General features: G+C 45.2%; 1 protein-coding gene across 2 annotated transcripts in view; it reads right to left on the reverse strand.

Moving 5' to 3' along the window:
• Positions 1–1,431: 1,431 nt before the first annotated feature.
• The window catches only part of LOC132539442 (uncharacterized), a 48,629-nt gene continuing 28,500 nt past the window's right edge, over positions 1,432–21,560 (reverse strand). The window contains exons 5-6 of one of the 2 annotated variants that reach the window (XR_009550731.1): positions 5,981–6,411; positions 1,432–1,552 (exon numbers count right to left, since the gene is read on the reverse strand). Coding sequence is in view for 1 of the 2 variants with exons in the window: in XM_060194709.1 (XP_060050692.1) it covers positions 6,245–6,411 (167 nt within the window). In the remaining variant the exon portion in view is untranslated. Of the gene's footprint in view, positions 1,553–4,817; positions 6,412–21,560 lie in introns of those variants that run through there. The other variant, XM_060194709.1, reaches the window with a different exon arrangement.

The following is a 21,560-nucleotide window of genomic DNA, read 5'->3' on the forward strand; positions in this document are numbered from 1 at the left end:
CAATGTTTTTCCTTTTTGTAATTTCTTTTTTAAAAAAAACAGCGGTTCCTGCCCGTTTCCTACCCAGCTCCAAGATTGGCTCCTGCCGGGCTCTGCAGGGCTCTGAGTGCAGCTCCCACCTGCCAGCACCCTGGCCGCCCCATGTGTGCGCAGGCAGACTGCAGTCTCCCCAGGACTGTCCCCGCAGACACAAGAACCCCAGGCGACCCCTGCCCTGCCAGGCCCAGGCCTCCTGGATGAGGGGGTTTGGGGTGGGCGCTAGGAGTGGCCTCCCAGGACCAGCAGGTTGCAAAGTGCCAGACCCTCAGCCCAGACCCAATCCACAGCCCGGGCCCAGGGCTCAACAAGGGTTGGAGCCAGCAGGCCTGGGGCACCGCTCTGAAATGCATGTCTCTTCCGAGAGAGACAGAGGCAGAGAAAACACTGCAGATCTAGTAGTGCGAGGAGACCCCCAACCTGGACCCGCACCCCGCGCCCCAGCCTCCTTCACCCTAGTCTGGGAGCTTGGCTCGCCATGTTGCCCCAGGCCAAACTCGAAGTTCAGGATTCCAAACAGCAGTCCCCCAGGACCTCGTCAAGGGCCACACACCAAGAGGAAGGACAGCGGGCGCACATTTCGGGTGGGCGGGCGCGCGAAAAGTTCTCTGGGCCTGGCTGCTCCGGAAGCCATGGCAGGCTGGTGGGTTCTGGGGTCCCCTCCTGCCCAGGTGGTTGGGGTGGGCGGGAGGCACACTGCCCGGCCTCCAGCTGTAAGGGAGAGTCCTCACCCTCTGGGCTCTGGGAGCCTCCAGCAGGGACAAGCTTGCCACGGACAAGGGACCCGAGTACACCTCTCCCTGCAAGAAGGAAAGGGAAGGCCAGCCGCACCAACTCTCTGGCAGGGTCCCTGAGTTCGCGCTCCAGGAAGCCGAAAGCAGCGGGATCTGGGGGCACGCAGACACCGTTCCAGGGTGTCCCTACCGGGGGTGCGGGGTCTGGGGGCTCGCAGACACCTCCCCTGGGTGCGCCCCTGCCAGGGGTGCGCATGGCCGCGATCCCCGGGAGCACCCTGCTCAAGGCCTCTGGCTCCTGGGGGCTGGGGGGGGGGGCGCAGCCACCTCTCCGGGATGCGCCTGGCCCGGGGTACGAGTCCGGGGGCGCTGGCCCCTCTGTGGCTGCACCCCGACATACCCCCTCCCCCCACCCAGCACCTTCCCAGGCAGCGCGACACCCCAGCCTTCGAGGGCACGGGAACCAGGGGCCACTTACTTGGAATTGGAGGAATCTCACTAGATGGGCTCAAGCACGATGGACCTGACCACTGGCTGCTTTCTGGCACAGCACCTTCAGGAATCCCCAGCAGTACTTCCACACGGGGGGCCTCCGCACAGTCCTGGCTGGGCGCTCAGGGCGCGGGGTCGGGCGCCAGCGCTGGGGCCTATGGGTGAGACGTGACGCGAAGTGACTCAATGCGGCGTGGGGCTGACGCGAAGCGATGCTACGCAATGCAACATGGGGCGACAGGGCCTCAGGGTGCGGGCCGCAGGGCTCCATGGCGCTGCTGTGGATGCAGCTGGGACAAAGGGAAGAAGAGAAGAAGGGAAGACGGGGAGAGAAAGATAGACACCTGCGGACCTGCTTCACCTGCAGGTGGGGAGCTGGTGGCTCAAACCAGGATCCTTATGCTGAGCCACGTGCACTAAACCCGCTGGGCTACCTCCGAACTCCCTTTTAAAAATTTTTATTTATAAAAAGGAAAGTCGGGGGGGGGGGTCGGGCGGTGGCACAGTGGGTTAAGCGCATGTGGCGCAAAGCGCAGGGACCAGCGTAAGGATCCCAGTTCGAGCCTCCGGCTCCCCAACTGCAGGGGAGTCGCTTCACAAATGGTGAAGCAGGTCTGCAGGTGTCTTTCTCTGCCCCCTCTGTCTTCCCCTCCTTTCTCCATTTCTGTCTGTCTGCCCAGGGACCCAACGACCCCCTCTCCAGGCAGGAAGGAAAGGGAAGGCCGGCCGCACCAACTCTCTGGCAGGGTCCCTGAGCTCGTGCTCCAGGAAGCCAAAAGCAGCAGGATCTGGGGGCGCAGCCACCCTTCCAGGGTGTCCCTGCGGGGGTGCGGGGTCTGGGGGCTCGCGGACACCTCCCCTGGGAGCGCCCCACTCAAGGCCGCTGGGTCCTGGTGGTTGGGGGGCGCGCAGCCACCTCTCCAGGGTGCGCCTAACCCAGGGCTTGGGGTCCAGGGGCGCTGGCCCCTCTGCGGCTGCACCCCAACTACGCCCTTCCCCCCACCCAGCACCTTCCCAGGCAGCGCGACAACCCAGCCTTCAAGGGCCTGGGAACCGGGGCCACTTACTTGGAATTGGAGGAATCTCACTAGATGGGCTCAAGCACGATGGACCTGGCCACTGGCTGCTGTCTGGCACAGCATCTTCGGGAGTCCCCAGCAGTACTTCCACACGGGGGGCCTCCACACAGTCCTGACGGGGCGCTCAGGGCGCTGGGTCCAGCGCCAGCGTTGGGACCTATGGGTGAGACGTGACGGGACTCTACTCAATGCAGCATGGGGGCGACCGGGCCTCAGGGCTCCATGGAGCTGTTGTGGATGCAGCTGGGACAAAGGGAAGAAGAGAAGAAGGGAAGACAGGGGGAGAGAAAGACACCCGCAGACCTGCTTCACCGCCTGTGAAGCCAGGCCCCTTCAGGCTCGAACCAGGATCCTTATACTGTGCCACCTGCGCTAAACCCGCTGTGCTAACTCCAAACTCCCTTTTTAAATTTTTTTATTTATAAAAAGGAAACACTGAGTAAACCATAGGATAAGAGGGGTACTACTCCGCACAATTCCCACCACCAGAACACTGTATCCCATCCCCTACCCTGATAGCTTTCTTATTCTTTAACCCTGGGAGTATGGACCCAAGGTCATTGTGGGATGCAGAAGATGGAAGGTCTGGCTTCTGCAATTGCATCCAGGCTGAACATGGGCGTTGACTGGTTGATCCATACTCCCAGCCTGTCTCTCCCTTTCCCTAGTGGGGAAGGGCTCTGGGGAAGCAGAGCTCCAGGACACACTGCTGGGATTGTCTGTCCAGGGAAGTTTGGTCAGCATCATGCTAGCATCTGGAACCTGGTGGTTGACAAGAGTTAACACACAAAGCCAAACAAATTGTTGACCAATCATGGACCTAAAGGCTGGAATAGTGCAGATGAAAAGTTGACAGGATTCTTAAGAAATTCTTTAATAATTTTATAATAGGCACAGGTGGTGGTCATCTCAGTTGAGCATGCACATAACCATGACTAAGGACCCAGGTTCAAGGCCCCAGTGCCTACCTGCTAGGGGGTGGGGGAAAGCCTGACAAGCAAGCAGAGCTGCACATGTGTTTGTCTCTCTCATCATCTCCCTTCCTTGTATAAATTGCCTTGTTCTATCAAATCAAAATTAAATTGTAAATATAAATTCCTTAAAAATAATCTAAAGGAAGTCAGGCGGTAGCACAGTAGGTTAAGTACTCTGTCTCTCAACCTGCAGGGGGTTTGCTTCACAAGTAGTGAAGCAGGTCTCCAGGTGTCTATCTTTCCCTCCCCCTCTCTGTCTTCCCCTCCTCTCTCCATTTCTCTCTGTCCTATCCAACTACAAGGACATCAATAACAACAATAATAACTACAACAATAAGACAACAAGGGCAAGAAAAGGGAAAATAAATATTTTAAAAATAAAAAATAAAAATATTTTATTATCTTTATTTATTGGACAGTAACAGCAGAAATAAAAAGGGAAAGGGGAAGTAGAGAGGGAGAAGAGAGAAAGAGAAACCTGCAGCACTGCTTCACCATTCACAAAGCTTTTCCTCTGCAGGTGTGGTGGGGACTCAAATCCAAAATAAATTTTAAGACTTTAACTCAACTCATTTTGTTTTGATGGTGTTAGTGTTTAGAGAAAGACTTAAGTTTGAATAAAATCTAGAGACAGGATGTAAAGTTCAAAATCTCAGAGCCAGAAAAAGAAATAGGGCTTTTCCCAGACCCACCCCTGCTACCTGCAGGATGAGACTGCCTGAGAGGAGGACAAAGCAGTAGGAAAATAATATCCCTTTGGAATATATATCCCTTGCAATATAATATCCTTTTGGAATATATATCCCTTTGGAATATAATATCCCATTGGAATATATATCCCTTTGGAATAGAACTAAAATAGGCCTACTAGCTATCTTCAAAATGGAGACCCCAAATCTTCATCTGCAATATTCCAGCCTTTAGGTTCATGATTGGTCAACAATTTGTCTGGCTTTATATGTTAACTCTTTTTTCAGACACCAGGTTTCAGATGCTACCAAGATGCTTACCAGACTTCCCTGGACAGACGATTCCACCAATGTGTCCTGGAGCCCCACTTCCCCAGAACTCTGCCCCACTAGGGAAAGAGAAAGACAGGCTGAGAGTATGGATCCACCCGTAAACATCCATGTTCAGCATGGAAGCAGTTACAGAATCCAGACCTTCTACATTCTGCACACCATAATGTCCCTAAGTCCATACTCCCAGAAGGATAAAGAATAGGAAAGAAGTCAGAAATAATAAGTCATAAACAGAAGGATGAATATGGGATGATCTCACTCTCAGGCAGAAGTTGAAAAACAAGATCAGAAAAGAAAACACAAGTAGAACATGAAATGGAATTGGCGTATCAAACCAAAGTAAAAGACTCTGGGGTGGGTGGGTGGGTGGGGAGAATACAGGTCCAAGAAGGATTCAGAGGACCTAGTGGGGGTTGTATTATTATATGGGTAACTGAGGAATGTTTTGCATGTACAAACTATTGTACTTATTGTTGAATGTGTAACATTAATTCCCCAATAAAAAAAAGAAATAATAATAATATAAAAGAAGAAAAAATGTTTGCCATTATACTTTCAGTTATAAGCAAAAAGTATCATTACACTAAAGAACAGTTAGAATCATTAAAATTTTCAATTAATAAGTATGTCCTCTTGTATGAAAAAAAATAATCTTAACCCCCAAAAGGTTATGATTTAAATGTCTGTAAGTAATTACAGAAACTGGTAATTAATCAACACATTGAGAAAGGAGGTGCCTAAATAAATATCAACCCAAATAAGTTAAGTTTTGAAATTAATTGGGATTTTCTCTACTTATGTATATATGGCAAACATCAGTAGGAGATAGCATATGGTTAAGTAAGACTTTCATGCCTGAAGTTCCTTGGCCCCAGGTTCAATCCCTGGCATCACCACAAACGAGAGCACCACTGTCCTAGAATAAAAAAGCAAACTATTGTTCTAGAACTCTGTCGTTTACAATCAAATAAAAGTGCTTTGTGTTCTATTTACCGAAGTATAAAATCCAACGTCATGTAATTTCTTGATATTGATACAACCACAAAATGCTAAAGTCTATGATAAAGCCTATTTTCACTACCACATGAGGTATAAAAATTACAAAATATGGCGCTCTTGTTAAAGGAGAAGGGGAGGAGGTTAAGGACCAGAACAGAGCACAGGGGGATTGTGGAGAAAGCATATTGGATATACAAAAAGACATCCATACCTGAGGCTCCAAGATCCTAGGCTCAAACCCCAACATCACAAACCAGAGCTAACCAGTGTGCATGCTCTCTCACTAAATAATTATTTAAAAAGAGAAAACTGAGGAGGGTAACCATATTGAAGGAGACTGAAGACAATGAGGTCAGAGTGCTTTGGGGGAGCTGATTGAACAATGCCTAGATTATTTAAACCCTCTAACTGGTACCACTGTAGGTGGTGACATGTAGGACCAAGCTCAACAAACGTCTGTACAATAAACCCAAGCATTACAAAACCTTGGACTCTAGTGATAGATTTCTAGTAGTTGGAATACTTAAAACAATTAAGAGTTGAGTCCTGTCTTTTCCAAGTATACAGCTTATGACTTATCAGGTCCTTAAAAGACTGAATCCAGCAAAGCTGTTCAGTTTAGAAAACCAACACATTTCATTTACCTGCACACATCGAGGCTAGCTCCTCTATAGCTCACTCAGCCTCTTGGATTTCCTGGAAGATGGCTACCAGTAGTGCCAACTGGGCATGCCTCCACTTCACAGACCTCCAGTCCCCTTCATGCACAGAAGGATGCTGCAAGCACTGATCCAGAGTCTGGTGATGCATGAACTCCTTGTTCATGTCCCCTATGTACTTCTGTAGTGCCTTCTGCCTCGAAAGCATCCTAGTATCCTTATAACAATGTCTCTTGGGCCAAATCTTACCTAACAGATGACAATATTATTCCCATTGTGTCTGAAAACACACGCCCTCACATCATAATGTGTCTGTACAAGCAAATGAGAACAGAGGTTGATGTGGATGTGGTGGTGACCAACAAGAGACAAGTTTCTGAACAAGCAAATGAACAGGTGATGACTCATCTCAGCACCTGAAATACAATAAATGCACTTGAAATTAAAAAGAAAAAAACAAGAAAAAAATTCAGCACAGCATATATAATAAAGCTGAAGAAAATTAAAGAACTTAGTTCACTGCCCCAAGACAGCTCTAAATACAGTTCCCAGTTTCCAGAACACCCATACTGTTGGGTAATTGTGCAGATACCCTCAGGGTATCACCCATTCCCGCTAGAGCTGAAACCATAACTTCCCAGAATGCCTTGTTTTTTCCACCCCCATTTTTCTAGCCAATCCCGTAAGGACTTTCCAGTTACTGAATTTCTCCCATAAAAGCCCTCACACTTCCTCCCTTCTCTCTCTTGCCTTTTCCCTCACTTCAGCAACCGACTCAGAGAAGGGTTGCTGCACATAGCAGTAGGCGGCCATCTTGCTAGCTCCATGTGGCCCGAAGTGCTGTGCTCTCACCCAACTCTGAGGCGTCTGCCTGAATAAATATTTGTGTTCCCTCTCTCTCCTGCAACATAAACCAACACCCCACCCCAATAATTCTTTCAAACTTTTAAACTGTTTTCTTTTTGTCGGGTTATTGTGGAAAGTCACACCTGTATGATACTGCTCCCTGAAGACTATTCTTTCTTTCTTTCTTTTTTAAGATTTACTTATTTATTAATCAAATAAAGAACTAGAGCATCACTTTGGCAATTGGCATGTCAAGAATTGAACTCGACCTCAAAAGTTGACAGTCCAATGCTTTACATACTGTACTCCTATTCTATGTTTAGACATCTCCTAAGAGAGGTAAGACACCATAACACTGCACTATTTGTGAAGATTCTCTCTGCCTGTCACCACCCCCATGCAAGTGTTCCTATGGGGATACCAGGGCTTGAACACAGGTCCTCATGCATGGTGAAGTGTACACTCTACCCAGTTACTTAGCACCTGCCCCCCTTAATATAAAACATTTAAATAAATAAAGACAGCATTGTTTCCTCTACCCATCCAATATATTTGATTAACTAACATGAAAAATAGCAGCAAAATTAATAATCAATGTTACAGGTTAAATTAGTGATTTTTCCATGGTGAGGTTAAATATGGCATCGGATTTCCTATCCATGGTATTTTTCTTTTCTCTTTTTTAAATATTTTATTTATTAATGAGAATGATAAGAGGAGGAGAGAGGGAAAGAACCAGACATCACACTGGTACTCGCGCTGTCACCGGGGGTTGAACTCAGGACCTCATGCTTGAGATGAGTGCTTTATCCATTAAGCCACCTCCCAAATCACCCATGGTATTTTTCTAACTAAACTCCTAAGTAACTCTGTTATAATATTATTATTGTTATTATTATTATTATAATTATCTATTGCTTTCTTAAACTGTAAGACTGGAAAGTACCTACCCCATTCTCATTAAATCTGTATTTCTCCCAGTCCTGGAACCTTTGGGATTTTGCTTGTTATTTTTTGATGCCTCTCCTCTAGATCTCCTAGTCTGCTATACTGCGTTTGCAGACTTCAACTAAATCAATGCCACCAATGCCAGTGCCACCATGCCACATAATGCCACCACTGCCTTTTCACTTAGGATTGTATCCAGAGAGACCAAGCTATAGATGTCAACCTTCCAACTCCAATAATCTGCCACCAAGTTGCAAATGCTACTATGGTTCCATCCTGATTTCCCTGGGCAAACAACCCAGCCAGGTGTCCATGTCTGGTGGAGAAGCAATTACAGAAGCCAGAATTCCCACCTTCTGCACCCCATAAGTAATTTTGATTCATACTCTCAGAGGGGAAGAAATGTTAGGAGAAGATAACCAGAGGGCTCTGGACTCCAATTCCACCAGGACCCAGAGAGAGAGAAGAGGAAAAAAAGAAGAACATTTGAAAGTAGTGATAGGTGTAGGTGTGAGTTAGAAAGGAGAAAAGGCAGGGCCACAGGAAAAATAGGTAAATGTATGTAAATGCAGGTAGTTATAGAAATAATAGTTGGGAGTCAGGCGGTAGTGCAGTGGGTTAAGTGCATGTGTTGCAAAGTGGAAGGACTGGCATAAGGATCCCAGTTCGAGCCTCCAGTTCGCCACCTGCAGGGGAGTCGATTCACAAGTGGGGAAGCAAGTCTGCAGGTGTCTTTCTCTCCCCGTCTTCCCCCTCTCCATTTCTCTCTTTCCTAACCAACAACAACAATAACAACTACAAAAATAGAACAAACGCAACAAAAGGGATTCAATAAATATTAAAAAATTATTTTAAAAAATTAATGTTAGATATAATGGCTGTGGGTAGTACTATTTGTTCTCCCCCAACACCAACACAGATGATCAAGAGTTAACAAAGGTACATAATAGTTTTATCCAATTAGAAAGGGGATGGGGGTGGGATATGTGTTCTAAGAAAAGCACTCTGCCTATTACATCCTGAGGTTTAAAGCTGGAGCAAAGGGCACAATGGATCAGAATCAGCCTTTATGAAAGTCTGTTGCTTCTACTGTGTGAGGTGCAATAGTATATTATTTCACTTTATCACTATCAGCCTGTGCCGGCATTCTTGCAAGTAATAAAATACACAGAATGACCTCCAAAAATATTCAAACCTGCATAATTTTACTAGTGAATTTCATGTTTTCTTTCTCCCCAGCACAGTGCTCAGTTCCAGCCGATGGTGGTGACAGGGATGGAACCTGGGAACTAGAAGCCTCAGGCTAAGAAAATCTTATACATAACTATTCTATCTCCCAGACCATAGTGAAATTTAACATTTTAAATAGTATTTGGAAAAGGCTGTAGAAGAATGCACCAGTAGTTACCAGAAATGACAATCAGCAGTGAGTCCTTTTGAAAAAAATGGTCAGAATAAAAGAATGGTAAATAGATTTTTGTTAGAACACTTCCAGGTAAAATTCCTACCTCAGCACAGCAGGAACCTCAATGTAACTGGAGTGGAGTTGGAAAAGCAAGATGCTGAGCTCCTGGGGTTGTTATACCCAGAAACCCACCTCAGGAGAGTCACTGTGACCCCTGGGGACAGTGCTCATCCTGGACACAGTCAGAAGTGACGTCGCAGGAAAAGCTCCACTCAGGCGGCGATGCAGGAAGACCACCTGCAGACAGAAAAGGATGTTAAGATGGGGAGACAGGGGCCATGCGGTGGCGCACCTGATTGACCTCACATGTTACAATGTGCAAGGACCAAGGTTTGAGTCCCTGGTCCACACTTGCAGGGGGAAGCTTCTCAAGTGTTGAATCAGGGCTGCAGGTGTCTGTCCCTCTCCCTGTCTTCTCCTTCCCTCTCAATGTCTGGCTGTCTCTGTCCAATAAGTAAATAAAGGTAATTTTAAAAAATTAAAAGGAAAAATATTAAAAAAAGAGATGTGGAGGCAGAGGAGGCAGGGGTAGTGTCCCTGCCTGAGTGCACACATCACCATGCTTAAGGGCTGTAGTTCAGGGACTGGGTAGAGCGCAGCAGTTTAAAAGTACATGGCACAAAGAGCAAGGACGAGCGTAAGGGCTGGAGTTCAAAACCTGGGCCCCCACCTGCAAGAGGAAGCTTCACTGCAGGAAGTACAGAGGGTGTCTTGCTCTCCCCTTCCCTCTCGATTTCTCTCTGTCCTACTAAAAAAAACAACCTCTATAAAGAGAGCACAATGGAGAGTACCGCATGAAAGATCACCAGGACTTGAACTACTCAGAGCTGTGAAACCAGACCTAGAGGCGACAAGGCACACTAGACTAGAGTCACTTGCCAGTGTGCCTCTTTGACACTTCCAGATGTAGTTTCCTAGGGTTCAGGGCTCCGCCCTGGCTACCACTTCCTCAGAGGCACTTCTGATCCCATTGCGACCAGCAGCCACTGAAAAGAAGAGAAGCAGAGATCTCAGAGTCAGGAGCCCGCCTGAGGGAGCCTGGATCCTGAGGCTGTTGTACAGGTAGACGGCAAAGTGACAGAAACTATAGCTCTGGAACTTGGATCAACAATGGTACAGAATGTTCCATCCTCCTAAGGGATAGTGGAAGATAGTGAAAACTATATATAGCAAACCTACAGCCAACATCATACTCAATGGACAGAAGCTAAAAGCATTCCCCCTCAGATCAGGGGCTAAACAGGGCTGTCCACCTACTCTTCAAAATAGTATTGAAAGCTCTTGCCATAGAAATCAGGCAAGAGAAAGAAATCAAAGGAATACAGATTGGAAGGGAAGAAGTCAAGCTCTCACTATTTGCAGATGATATGATAGCATACATAGAAAAACCTAAAGAATCCAGCAGGAAACTACTGGAAGTTATTAGGCAATATAGCAAGGTTCAGGTTACAAAATCAATGTACAAAAATCAGTGGCGTTTCTTTATGCAAACACTAAGTCTCAAGAAGAAGACATCCAGAAATCACTCCCATTTACTGTTTCAGCAAAATCAATCAAATACCTAGGAATAAAGCTGACCAAAGAAGTGAAAGACTTGTATACTGAAAACTATGAGTCGCTACTCAAGGAAATAGAAACTGATACCAAGAAATGGAAAGATATCCCATGCTCATGGATTGGAAGAATAAATATCATCAAAATGAATATTCTCCCCAGAGCCATATACAAATTTAATGCAATACCCATCAAAGTTCCACCAAGCTTCTTTAAGAGAATAGAAAAACACTACAATCATTTATCTGGAACCTGAAAACACCTAGAATTGCCAAAACCATCTTGAGGAAAAGAAACAGAAATGGAGGCATCACACTCCCAGACCTTAAACTATATTATAAAGCCATCATCATCAAAACAGCATGGTACTGGAACAAAAATAGGCACACAGACCAATGGAACAAAATTGAAAGCCCAGAAATAAATCCCCACACCTATGGACATCTAATCTTTGGTAAGGAGGTGCAAAGGATTAAATGGATGAAGGACACTCTCTTCAATAAATGGTGCTGGGATAATAAATGTTACAACTGGGTTGTAACATGCAGAAGAATGGAATTGAACCACTTTATCTCACCAGAAGCAAAAATCAACTCCAAATGGATCAAAGACCTGGATGTCAGACCAGAATCAATCAAATACTTAGAGGAAAACATTGGTAAAACACTTTCCCACCTACACCTCAAGGACATCTTTGATGAATCAAACCCAATTGCAAGAAGACTAAAGCAGAAACAAACCAATGGGACTATATCAAATTGAAAAGCTTCTGCACATCCAAAGAAACTATTAAACAAATAAAGAGACCCCTCAAAGAATGGGAGAAGACCTTCACATGCCATACATCAGACAAGAAACTAATCACCAAAACATATAAAGAGCTCAGCAAACTTAGCACCAATATAGCAAATGACCCCATCCACAAATGGGCAGAGGATATGAACAAAACATTCACCTCAGAGGATCCAAAAGGCTAACAAACATATGAAAAACTGCTCTAGGTCACTGATTGTCAGAGAAATGGAAATTAAGACAACACTAAGATACCACCTCACTCCTGTAAGAATGGCATACATCAAAAAGGACAGCAGCAACAAATGCTGGAGAGGCTGTGGGGACAGAGGAACCCTTTTGCATTGCTGGTGGGAATGTAAATTGGTACAGCCTCTGTGGAGAGAAGTCTGGAAAACTCTCACAAGGCTAGACATGCACCTTGCATATGATCCAGTAATTCCTCTCCTGGGATTATACCCCAAGGACTCCATAACACCCAACCAAAAAGAGGTGTGTACTCCTATTTTCATAGCAGCACAATACATATTAGCTAAAACCTAGAAGCAACCCAGGTGCCCAACAACAGATGAGTGGCTGAGAAAGCTGTGGTATATGTACACAATGGAATACTATGCAGCGGTCAAGAACAATAAACCCACCTTCTCTGACCCATCTTGGACAGAGCTAGAATGAATTATGTTAAGTGAGCTAGGTCCGAAAGCGAAAGATGAGTATGGGATGATTCCACTCATCAACAGAAGTTGAGTAAGAAGATCTGAAAGGGAAACTAAAATTGGACCTGACTAAATTGTAAGTAGGGCACCAAAGTAAAAACCCTGTGGTGAGGGGTAGCCATGCAGCTTCCTAGGCCAGTGGGGGGTGGGAGTGTGTAGGAGGGATGGGTCACAGTCTTTTGGTAGTGGGAATGGTGTTTATGTACACTCCTAGTAATGTGTAGTCATATAAATCACTAGTTAATATGAGAGGGGGAAAGTTAATTGTATGTCTCAAAGTTTTTAAAACACAGACTGAGTCTTTTTAATATATAGGCTGTGTATTTGAATGCAGACTCTCTCAAAAGCCTAGACCAAGTAGATCATAAGCAACCAATAGCACAGCTATATACAAGATACTGGGTACTGTACAGCAAATACTAACAAAAGGATTTTTCAAAGTTAACCCAATTACCAAATAATGTGATGTTAACATTAACTATCCATTGTCTTTTTGAACCCTAAAACAGCAGGAACCTCACATCTCCACTATAGAGCCTCTACCCCCCCCCCCCAGTCCTGATACCTTTGGATAGGGCCCACTTTCCCGTATGCCTCTCCCAATCTGTATCAAATTATATTGCATCTGCTGATCGCAACCTAATCAACACAATGATTGCCACCTCAACATGCTTCACCTCAGACTGTGTCCAGAGACTTCACGTGTGGAATGACAACCCTTCAGCTTCATTACTCGGGTGAGACCTTATCTTTCATAGTATTCTTTAATTCCATCTAAGGTGGTTCACTTTCTAACAAAGTCCCAAAACCTAGATATACACCAGTTTCGGTGAGAGAGAGCTTATGTGCACACGTATCCATAAACTACTGCAAAATATATACCTAAAAGCAGAAGTACTCTAGAGTTTGCAGTGAGTACCCCCCTTACACTTCCTCTTCTCTATTCTAAGCTTTGGGTCCATGATTGCTCAACAATTTGTTTGGCTTTGTTTGTTAACCCTCTTTTCAGTCACCAGGTTCCAGATGCCATCAGGATGCCAGCCAGGTTTCCCTGGACTAAGACCCCACCAATGTGTCCTGGAGCTCTGCTTTCCCAGAGACGCACCCTACTAGGGAAAGAGAGAGGCAGACTTGGAGTATGGACTGTCCAGTCAACACCTATGTCTGCAACCCACAACAACTGTGGGTCCATGCTCCCAGAGGGATAGAGAGTGGGAAAGCTATCAGGGGAGGGGGTGGGATATGGAGATTGAGTGGTGGGAATTGTGTGGAGTTGTACCCCTCCTACCCTATGGATTTGTTAATTTATCCTTTCTTAAATAAAAAAAAGAAAAGAAAAAGCAAAGGAAAAAAATTAACTAGTCATATCAATTACTTTGACACTAAATGCACACCTAAATGACACCTAATGCACACAAAAAAAATCATGGGTGTCTAGAATTTAAATAATAGTACCATGTAAAAATGATAATGTACACTACATACCTTTACTTCCTGGAGAAACTGAAATAACCCTTTTTAGTGAATCTAATACATTGTCTGTGTAATGACTTGTAATATTACTTGTTTCTAAATGTATAGAGATTGTTCATGTAGTACACACAAAAGTGTTTTATATAGAGGGATATAAGTTGATCTGTAAGTTTTTGTACATATGTTTTCATTCATTTATATTATTACTATCTTAGTATATATTGAGGAAGACTGAGAGCCTAAGGGAAGGAAGAAGAGAGTGGCAAGAAAAAGGAGAGAAAATCCTGGAAGACCAACCTAAAAGGAAGACTCAAAGTGTTTACAGTGATGCTGGATCTGTGTTGATGGATGGATAGGGAATGTTTTAGATTTCTCTAGTGTCTCAGGCAATCCAGGATGTGACACAGTGAGTGTCTGGATTAGGCATGGAGTCTATTCTGAGACTGGGAGGTGGTAGGATTGGGATTCCCATTAGAAAGAAACTCTAATTCATCCCACAGTGTCTCACCATCCATATCTGCCTCAGAGCCAGGTTATGTTGAAAGAAGACAGGGATGTTTTTGAGCAGTATTTTTAAATTTCTATTTATTTATTTATTTTAAAAAGGAGATGTTAACAAAATTGTAGGATAGGAGAGGTACAACTTCACACAATTCCTACCACCAGATCTCTATATCCCATCCCCTCCCCTTAAGGAAGATAGGAATGTGTATTAGCAGTTTTTAAAAAATTTCGTAGGAGCATTTCCTCCATATCATTCTAATACTCTCCCATCAATAATTATATATTGAAAAAAATGTATTGGCTTGCTTTGTAGTATGACGAGACTAGGATGACTAATTAAATAAAATTTTTATTATGACTTTTTTTTTTTTTTTTTACTACCAGGATTATTGCTGGGACTCTTGCCTGCATGATGACACCATTGCTCTCCACAGTCAATTTTTCCTTTTCTAATTTTCCACACCAGAGAGATATAGAGATGGGGTGAGAAGGATAAAGGCAGACATCAGCACCACTGCTCCCCCACTTGGGAGGTGTTCTCCTCTCCCTCCCCCACACCCAGGAATAGGGTCCAGGGACTTAAAACAAGGTCCTGCCCCTGGCGCCTGTGTGTGCACAACCAGGTGCACCACTGCCAGGCCTTGGTGACTCTTGCAACAGATAGTGTCCATTCAAAAGGCAGAAGCCAGACAACAGTATGTGACAAGACTCAGTGCCCTCTCTGCTTTCTGTCTTTGCTCATAGAGCTGTCTTTGGAGGTAGGACTGTATGTCAAGGGACAGGGCGTTCTTTCTATAGGCATTCTCCCTGTGAAAGATGAATAACACAATATATCTGGATTCCACCTACGAAATCTTAAATCCTGTTAGAAGTAGAGAAGTCAAATCTCATACATCAGCCCATGCACAAACATTTCCATGGTGAGGTACATCATTCTCCTGGACTTTAGACTGATTGGACTTTCTTCCTTCTCTCCTTCTATAATGCTCTCAACTAGAAAGTGGGCCTGGTGGCCACCTGGCTCTCCACCTCCTCTCAGCACACAGAGTGGCCACTGGAGCTCATCATTACACACACTGCTATGGCACAGGTCTATTTGCTCGGGGAGGGTGGGTTATCCCTGGCCCTTCTACAATCTGTCCTCAGACACCATCCATCACAGCTTCGTGGTGGCAGTGGACCAGAACAGTGACATAATCACCACCATCAATGATATGGAAACTTAGCTGCAAGCACTCCACCATATACCACACGCCCATGGCCCCACTTGGCCAAATCTACTCCTCCTCAGTGCCTTGAGCTCACCCCTGAATCTGTGATGGCCTCTGGGGACAGGGCCGCCCCAAACTGCTCCTGTACAATAGCTATTATCCAGGAGACCCCCATCTTCCCTGAGAATATAGTGGTGGAGGACATAAGCTGTTTCATTCTGGTTCTAGAGAAGTTGAAGGCCACCAGCACATCCTTAACCTTCGACTGTCTACCTTCAAATGTGGGGGACATTCAGATAAGATGTCCTAGAGTTTAGGATTGCTGTCTAAGCCAGTACCTGAAAGACTGTTTCCTGTAAGCTAGCTGACTATTTCTCACACATAACTGTAAAAATGCAGAGCCACAGGGCAGCCAGTGTTCCTGGACATTAACTGTCTTTTTGTTTTTTTAATATTTACTTATACCCTTTTGTTGCCCTTCTTTTATTGTTGTAGTTATTACTGTTGTTGCTGTTGATGACCTTGTTGTTGGATAGGACAGAAAGAAATGGAGAGAGGAGAAGAAGACAGAGGGGGGAGAGAAAGATAGACACCTGCAGACCTGCTTCACCAATTGTGAAGTGACTCCCCTGTAGGTGGGGAGCCGGAGGCTCGAACCAGGATCCTTAAGCCAGTCCTTGTACTTCCTGCAATGTGTGCTTAACCTGCTGCACTATTGCCCAACTCCAGACTCCCAGATATTTACTGTCTTAACCTTTTATATGTTCCTTGGGCATGAAAACATGTGCTCTCATCAGGGTGAGCCAACACCCAGCACCCCTGTGGAGTTTCTCTGTGGTTGGCTATCAGGAGCTGACCACCCCCTGGGGATCAATCTTGAAACTTGAGGCCAGAAAAGCTACCTCCTGCTGCATCCTTTCCCTCTTTCTCATCTGCAGAATCTCCTTTGCAGACAGAACTATGTAAAGAAAAATGAATGTTCCAATCATGGCCCCAAATGTATGAGACAAGTTATTACTCAATGGCTATATGAATGACATATTAATATGTAAAAGAGCCCTTACTGGTGTTTCTCTATCCTGTAGAGTAAAAAGCTGTGCATTTAATCGCTTCATTATGGGGCTGGCGGTAGTGCACCCAGATAAGCACACACAGTACATGATCAAGGGCCCAGCTTCCAGTTCCTGCTCATCCCTGCAGCAAGGAGGCTTCACAAGTGGAGTAGCAGGTCTGTAGGTCTCTCTCTCCTTCTATCCATATATATATATATATATATATATATATATTATATTCCTCCGCCCTTCTCTTCTGAATTTCTTTCTGTCCTATCCAACAAAATAGGGAAGAAGTAAAAAAAAAAAAAAGGTAAAAAATGGCAACCAGGAGTAGTGGATTCCTAGTGCCTGCAATGAGCCCCCAGAGGTTATAACCTGGACACAAAGAAGAGAATTGACCCCAAATGTCCTAAGGAAACTCAAACTATTATTGTGGTAGTTAATGCTGGACACATAAAAAGTGTTGTGTAGGGAGTCAGGCGAGAGCACACTGGGTTAAGCTCATGTGGCACAAAGCTCAAGGACTGGCTAAGGATCCCAGTTCAAGCCCCAGCTCCTCACTGCTGGAGACACTTCACAGGCTGTGAAACAGGTCTGCAGGTGTCTATCTTTCTTCTCCCCTCTCTGTCTTCCTCTCCTCTATACATTTCTCTCTGTACTATCTAACAACAACAACATCAATAACAACAATAATAATAACTACAACAACAATAAAAAACAAGTGCAAGAGAAAATAAATAAATATAAAAAAAAATTTTTGTAAATTTAGATCCAGATGCATCTCTAAAGTATGGAATGGAATCATTCCAATGTTCTGAAAAGCATAATCCATAGAAAAAATCATTTTACAAAATATTGCGGACTGCCTCCAGTTGACAGTTAATATCAATCTACATGTATGTTGAATTTCTGATTCTTATTAAACATTATGCACTGTTATAAGTTGATCATTCACAATTAAAATATGTGAATGGATCTATTGGAAGAATCTCCTAAGTACTTGAAGAAAACTGTGAGTTTTGTTCATTTTGCTGCCCTGTGTAGAGGATGAGTGCCCTCAGGTGGCTGAATTCCAAAACTGCAGCTAAAGCAAATCTGCCTGAACCTTTTAGAGGTGAAGTTACAATGAGTCTGACAGACAAGGGAAGTGAATGACATCATGGCCACCTGACTGTGCTTTACCTGTGTGCCAGCAGCATGAGGGAAATCTAGTATATGGGATCCATTGCCTCCTTAATCTTTTTATCATTCCTTATGGCAAAGACTAACATCTGTCTCATTTTTCCTGGATTGAGTGAGGAAAAGCATTGTTCAAGCATGACATCATTAGTATGAACGTCATATTTTCCTTCAAATAGTTTATAAGACCTTAAGGGAAGGTAAGAAAGAAAGAAAAGTCTGAGGAACCACTCAGCCTGGTCATGCACTCAGACCATGCAGCAGGACAGTGAGAACAGGCTTGTCCCCACCTCTCTCCCACACAAGCAGACACAGACACAAACACACTGTCTGGTGCTCATCCTACAGAGCTGTTTAAGACAAGAAGTGGTGGAAGGCTGTGGTGCACCTGGCTCAGAACATTAGTTACAAGCTGCTGGGCTCAAGACACGTGTCCCCCCTAGAATGGAAGAGCTTAACAAGCAGTTGAAGCAGTGCTATAGGTTTCTCTCCACTCTCCCTCCATCTCCTTCACTCTACTTTTTCTGTAGCTGTCCAGTGAACTATGAATAAAATAATAAAAAAAAGAAGTGAAAGACTTTCATGTGTGAGGATCTGGGGTCCTTTCCAGGTTCAATCCCACTGCCAAAGGCCAGAGCTGAGCAGGGCTCTTATCTTTCTCATTAAGAGAAATAACTTAATTAATAAAAGATAAAACACACCAAGAAGCTAAGACATCTATTCTAGGCTACATCAAGTCCTCCAATGGTTTCTCGAATGTGTGTCTTTTACACTAGAGTTGAAGGACATCAAAGAATGTCCACAACTCATTTGCCAATGGATTCATTCTTTCAAAAATGGTTTTATGAGGATAACATTGCCTTGTTTGTGTATGTACACACACACACACAAACACACACACACACACACTAATGCTCCTGGAAATACTGTGTCTGTGACAGCATCCATGTGAATATCCTACTGTGATATTTACTCTGTTTAGAATTATAAAATTAGATGACCACTGCATGAGATAGGGGCTAGGCTTGTAGCATCTCTATTATTTCCAATAAAAGCCTGGAAGTCTATAGTCATCTCAAAAGGAAAAGATTAAAAGACTCAAAGCTATAGGTGCAACTGGCTTTAGAGGGGCACTCTGTCAGCTGTCAGTTATGATGCTGACCTTTGACCACTGACATCACAGCCCAGGGGCCCAGGCTATAGCAGAATCTTCAGTCTTGGAGACTGAGCTGAACAGTGCACACAGTGCTGTGTCCAGCTCTCTCTTTCGTGTCAAGGAGTGAAGAGTCGAGGATGTCTGCATCTACCAGAAAGTCTTTGAGGCTTTCAGCATGTCTGCGCTGGCTGCCCTGCTTAAGGTAGAGTCTGTTCACATGCCCTGTATGACCAGCAGAGGAGGAGGAGGGTGGTCCCAGGAGGTGCTCTGTGTGATTCCCACTGACAGAATCCTCAGCTTCAGCCTGGTCTCATCAACAGTTACTTGTGCTCATGAGATTCCCTTCTGCTGATGCCAGAGAGCAGGCATGACCCATTAGCATCAGAGTCTTGTGGGCTTACTCAGGGCACAGCCAAGGAATACCTAAGTACTTCCTTGAGTTGAGAAACATTTGAATGTTTGGTTTATTCTCAGCTGATCATGGGATTCCTGGCCCCCTCAACCCCAAAGTGATGACTGACTTAAAGAAGATTAGAGTCAGTTTTCCAGAATCCTGTTATCTAAGTGTCTATGTTAACCCGAGAACAAAATGGAATGACTTCTTCACACTCTTGGATCTATGCAATCTGACCCCTATAGGTCACACACAGATCTGTTTAAAATTACTTTTATGAGAGAGGAAGAGTGAGAATAAAAAAGAGGAGAAAAGTAGAAAGAGGAAAGAAGGGGAGAGGAATGGGTAGGGAAAGAAGCAGAGTCACAGAGGCTAAAACTGGGGGTTGATTATGCTCCGACAATGCTCTAGACACTGTGCTGCCTTCAGGCCTAGGCCCAGTGTCCCTGAGTTGGTTCTATGAAACATTTCTCATCCTCTCTCCTTTGACCTCTTAGTGTCCCCTTACATTTTTTTATCCTTATATTTTGAAGTGTTAATTCACTACAGTGTGATTTGCTGACACAGGGTGTCTGCACAATACTCTCACCCCAACTCAGGTCCTCTCCCAGCACCAAGCACCAGGGCCCCAATACCCTCACTCCCCCTCACTCCCTCTCAGTGTCTCCTTTCTACCAGGTCCTTAGACTCTGCTACTTCCTTGTCCCCTGACACTGAAATGACAGGCCCTGTGCCCTGTCCTTTAAGCAGCCCTCCATTACCACCAGCCCTGAGTGACCTCAACTCTCACAGGAGCTCTGTCTAGCTCAAGACTCCTTAATTGGGCTGCTGAGCCCTTCTGGGGCACTGAGACTCCTCTGTAATGCTCTGTGAGTGCTGACATCAACATGAGCCCTTGTGTCCCACCTGCCAGTGACAAACTGCCCTGTGGGTCTGCTGTGTTGCAGCTCTTCTATGGAGGAGGGTAGTCTGGAAGAGAACATCCTAGTGTTGCATTATGGCCATATCCAGTTCATGGGCACTGGCAAATTCCAGAAGGGTCGGAGGTGGCAGAAAAGGCAACTGATCTTACGTGCTGCTCATCTCCAACACAAAGTAGGTACCTGCCCCCTCGGGAGTTCCTGTAATGCACCAAAGTAAAAGACTCTGGGGTGGAGGAGTGAGGGGTGGGGGGAGTACAGACCCTGGAAAAGGATGACAGAGGACCTAGTGGGGGTTGTATTGTTATGTGGAAAACTCTCAGGGAAAACTGAGAAATGTTATGCATGTACAAACTATTGTAGTTACTGTCGACTGTAAAACATTAATTCCCCAATAAAAAAATTAAAGAAAGAAACACATCCACCATCTCATCTCCTCAGGAGAAACCCAGCTGCTCCCAGATCTCTGGGATACAAGCTAACAGCGCTGTGCTCTATTTCCTCTCCAGGTACAAGAGTCACTTACAAATCAAGTACTTGGCACCCCTGATGGACATGTGGGTGGAAACCAACATGAGGAAAGCCACGAGAGCCCGCACATCACTGGTCTTGGGATGAACTGACCGCAGCTTCATGGTCTCTTTTCAGTAAGACTGCAGGCAGGCCCTGCCTGTCTCCTCACGACTCTGAGGGGGAGCACAGCTCCATCTGGGGGTCTATTAGCCACAGGTGCTCTGACCCCCACAAGGACAGCTCTGAGCTCTCCATTGGCTCCCAATGGCTCTGATACAGGCAAACACATGTAGCTGATAAGCCCCTTGCAGGTGGTGACCAAGGGCTTGAACCCGGGTCCTTGTGCATGGTAGCATGTGCAGTGAACCACCAGCACCACCAACTGGCCCTAAACCCAATTTCTCCTCCATTTAGAAGATTTCCCTGCAACCCAGCAAACTGTCAAAGAGCAGGACCCCTCAGCACCCAGGGACCAGGACAGGCCCCCTGGATCACACAGTCCCACCAATAACAATCAGTGATGCTGTTTACACAACCCAGCACTCATAATATGTTTGTGTGAATGTGCATTTTAATTTTTTTCTCCCCTTCTCTTGGATTTCAGATCAGTTGAGAAGATGGAGCAATGGTACAATGAGCTTTCTGAGTATGTCCTTATTTCATGTATTTCAAATCTTCAAGTTCTCAGAATGTAGAGTCCTAGCAGTCAATGTCCCTCCCTCTTGTCCTCCTTCTCTTCACACTGTGATGGGAGCTAACATCACCCTGCACCATGTATTAAATGGCCCTGACTTAAGGGCAGGTTTCTCCATGGGCTGGCTCTCAAAGCAAATAAACCT

The sequence above is a fragment of the Erinaceus europaeus genome, chromosome 7, assembly GCF_950295315.1.
Source record: "Erinaceus europaeus chromosome 7, mEriEur2.1, whole genome shotgun sequence".
Classification (NCBI taxonomy): domain Eukaryota; kingdom Metazoa; phylum Chordata; class Mammalia; order Eulipotyphla; family Erinaceidae; genus Erinaceus; species Erinaceus europaeus.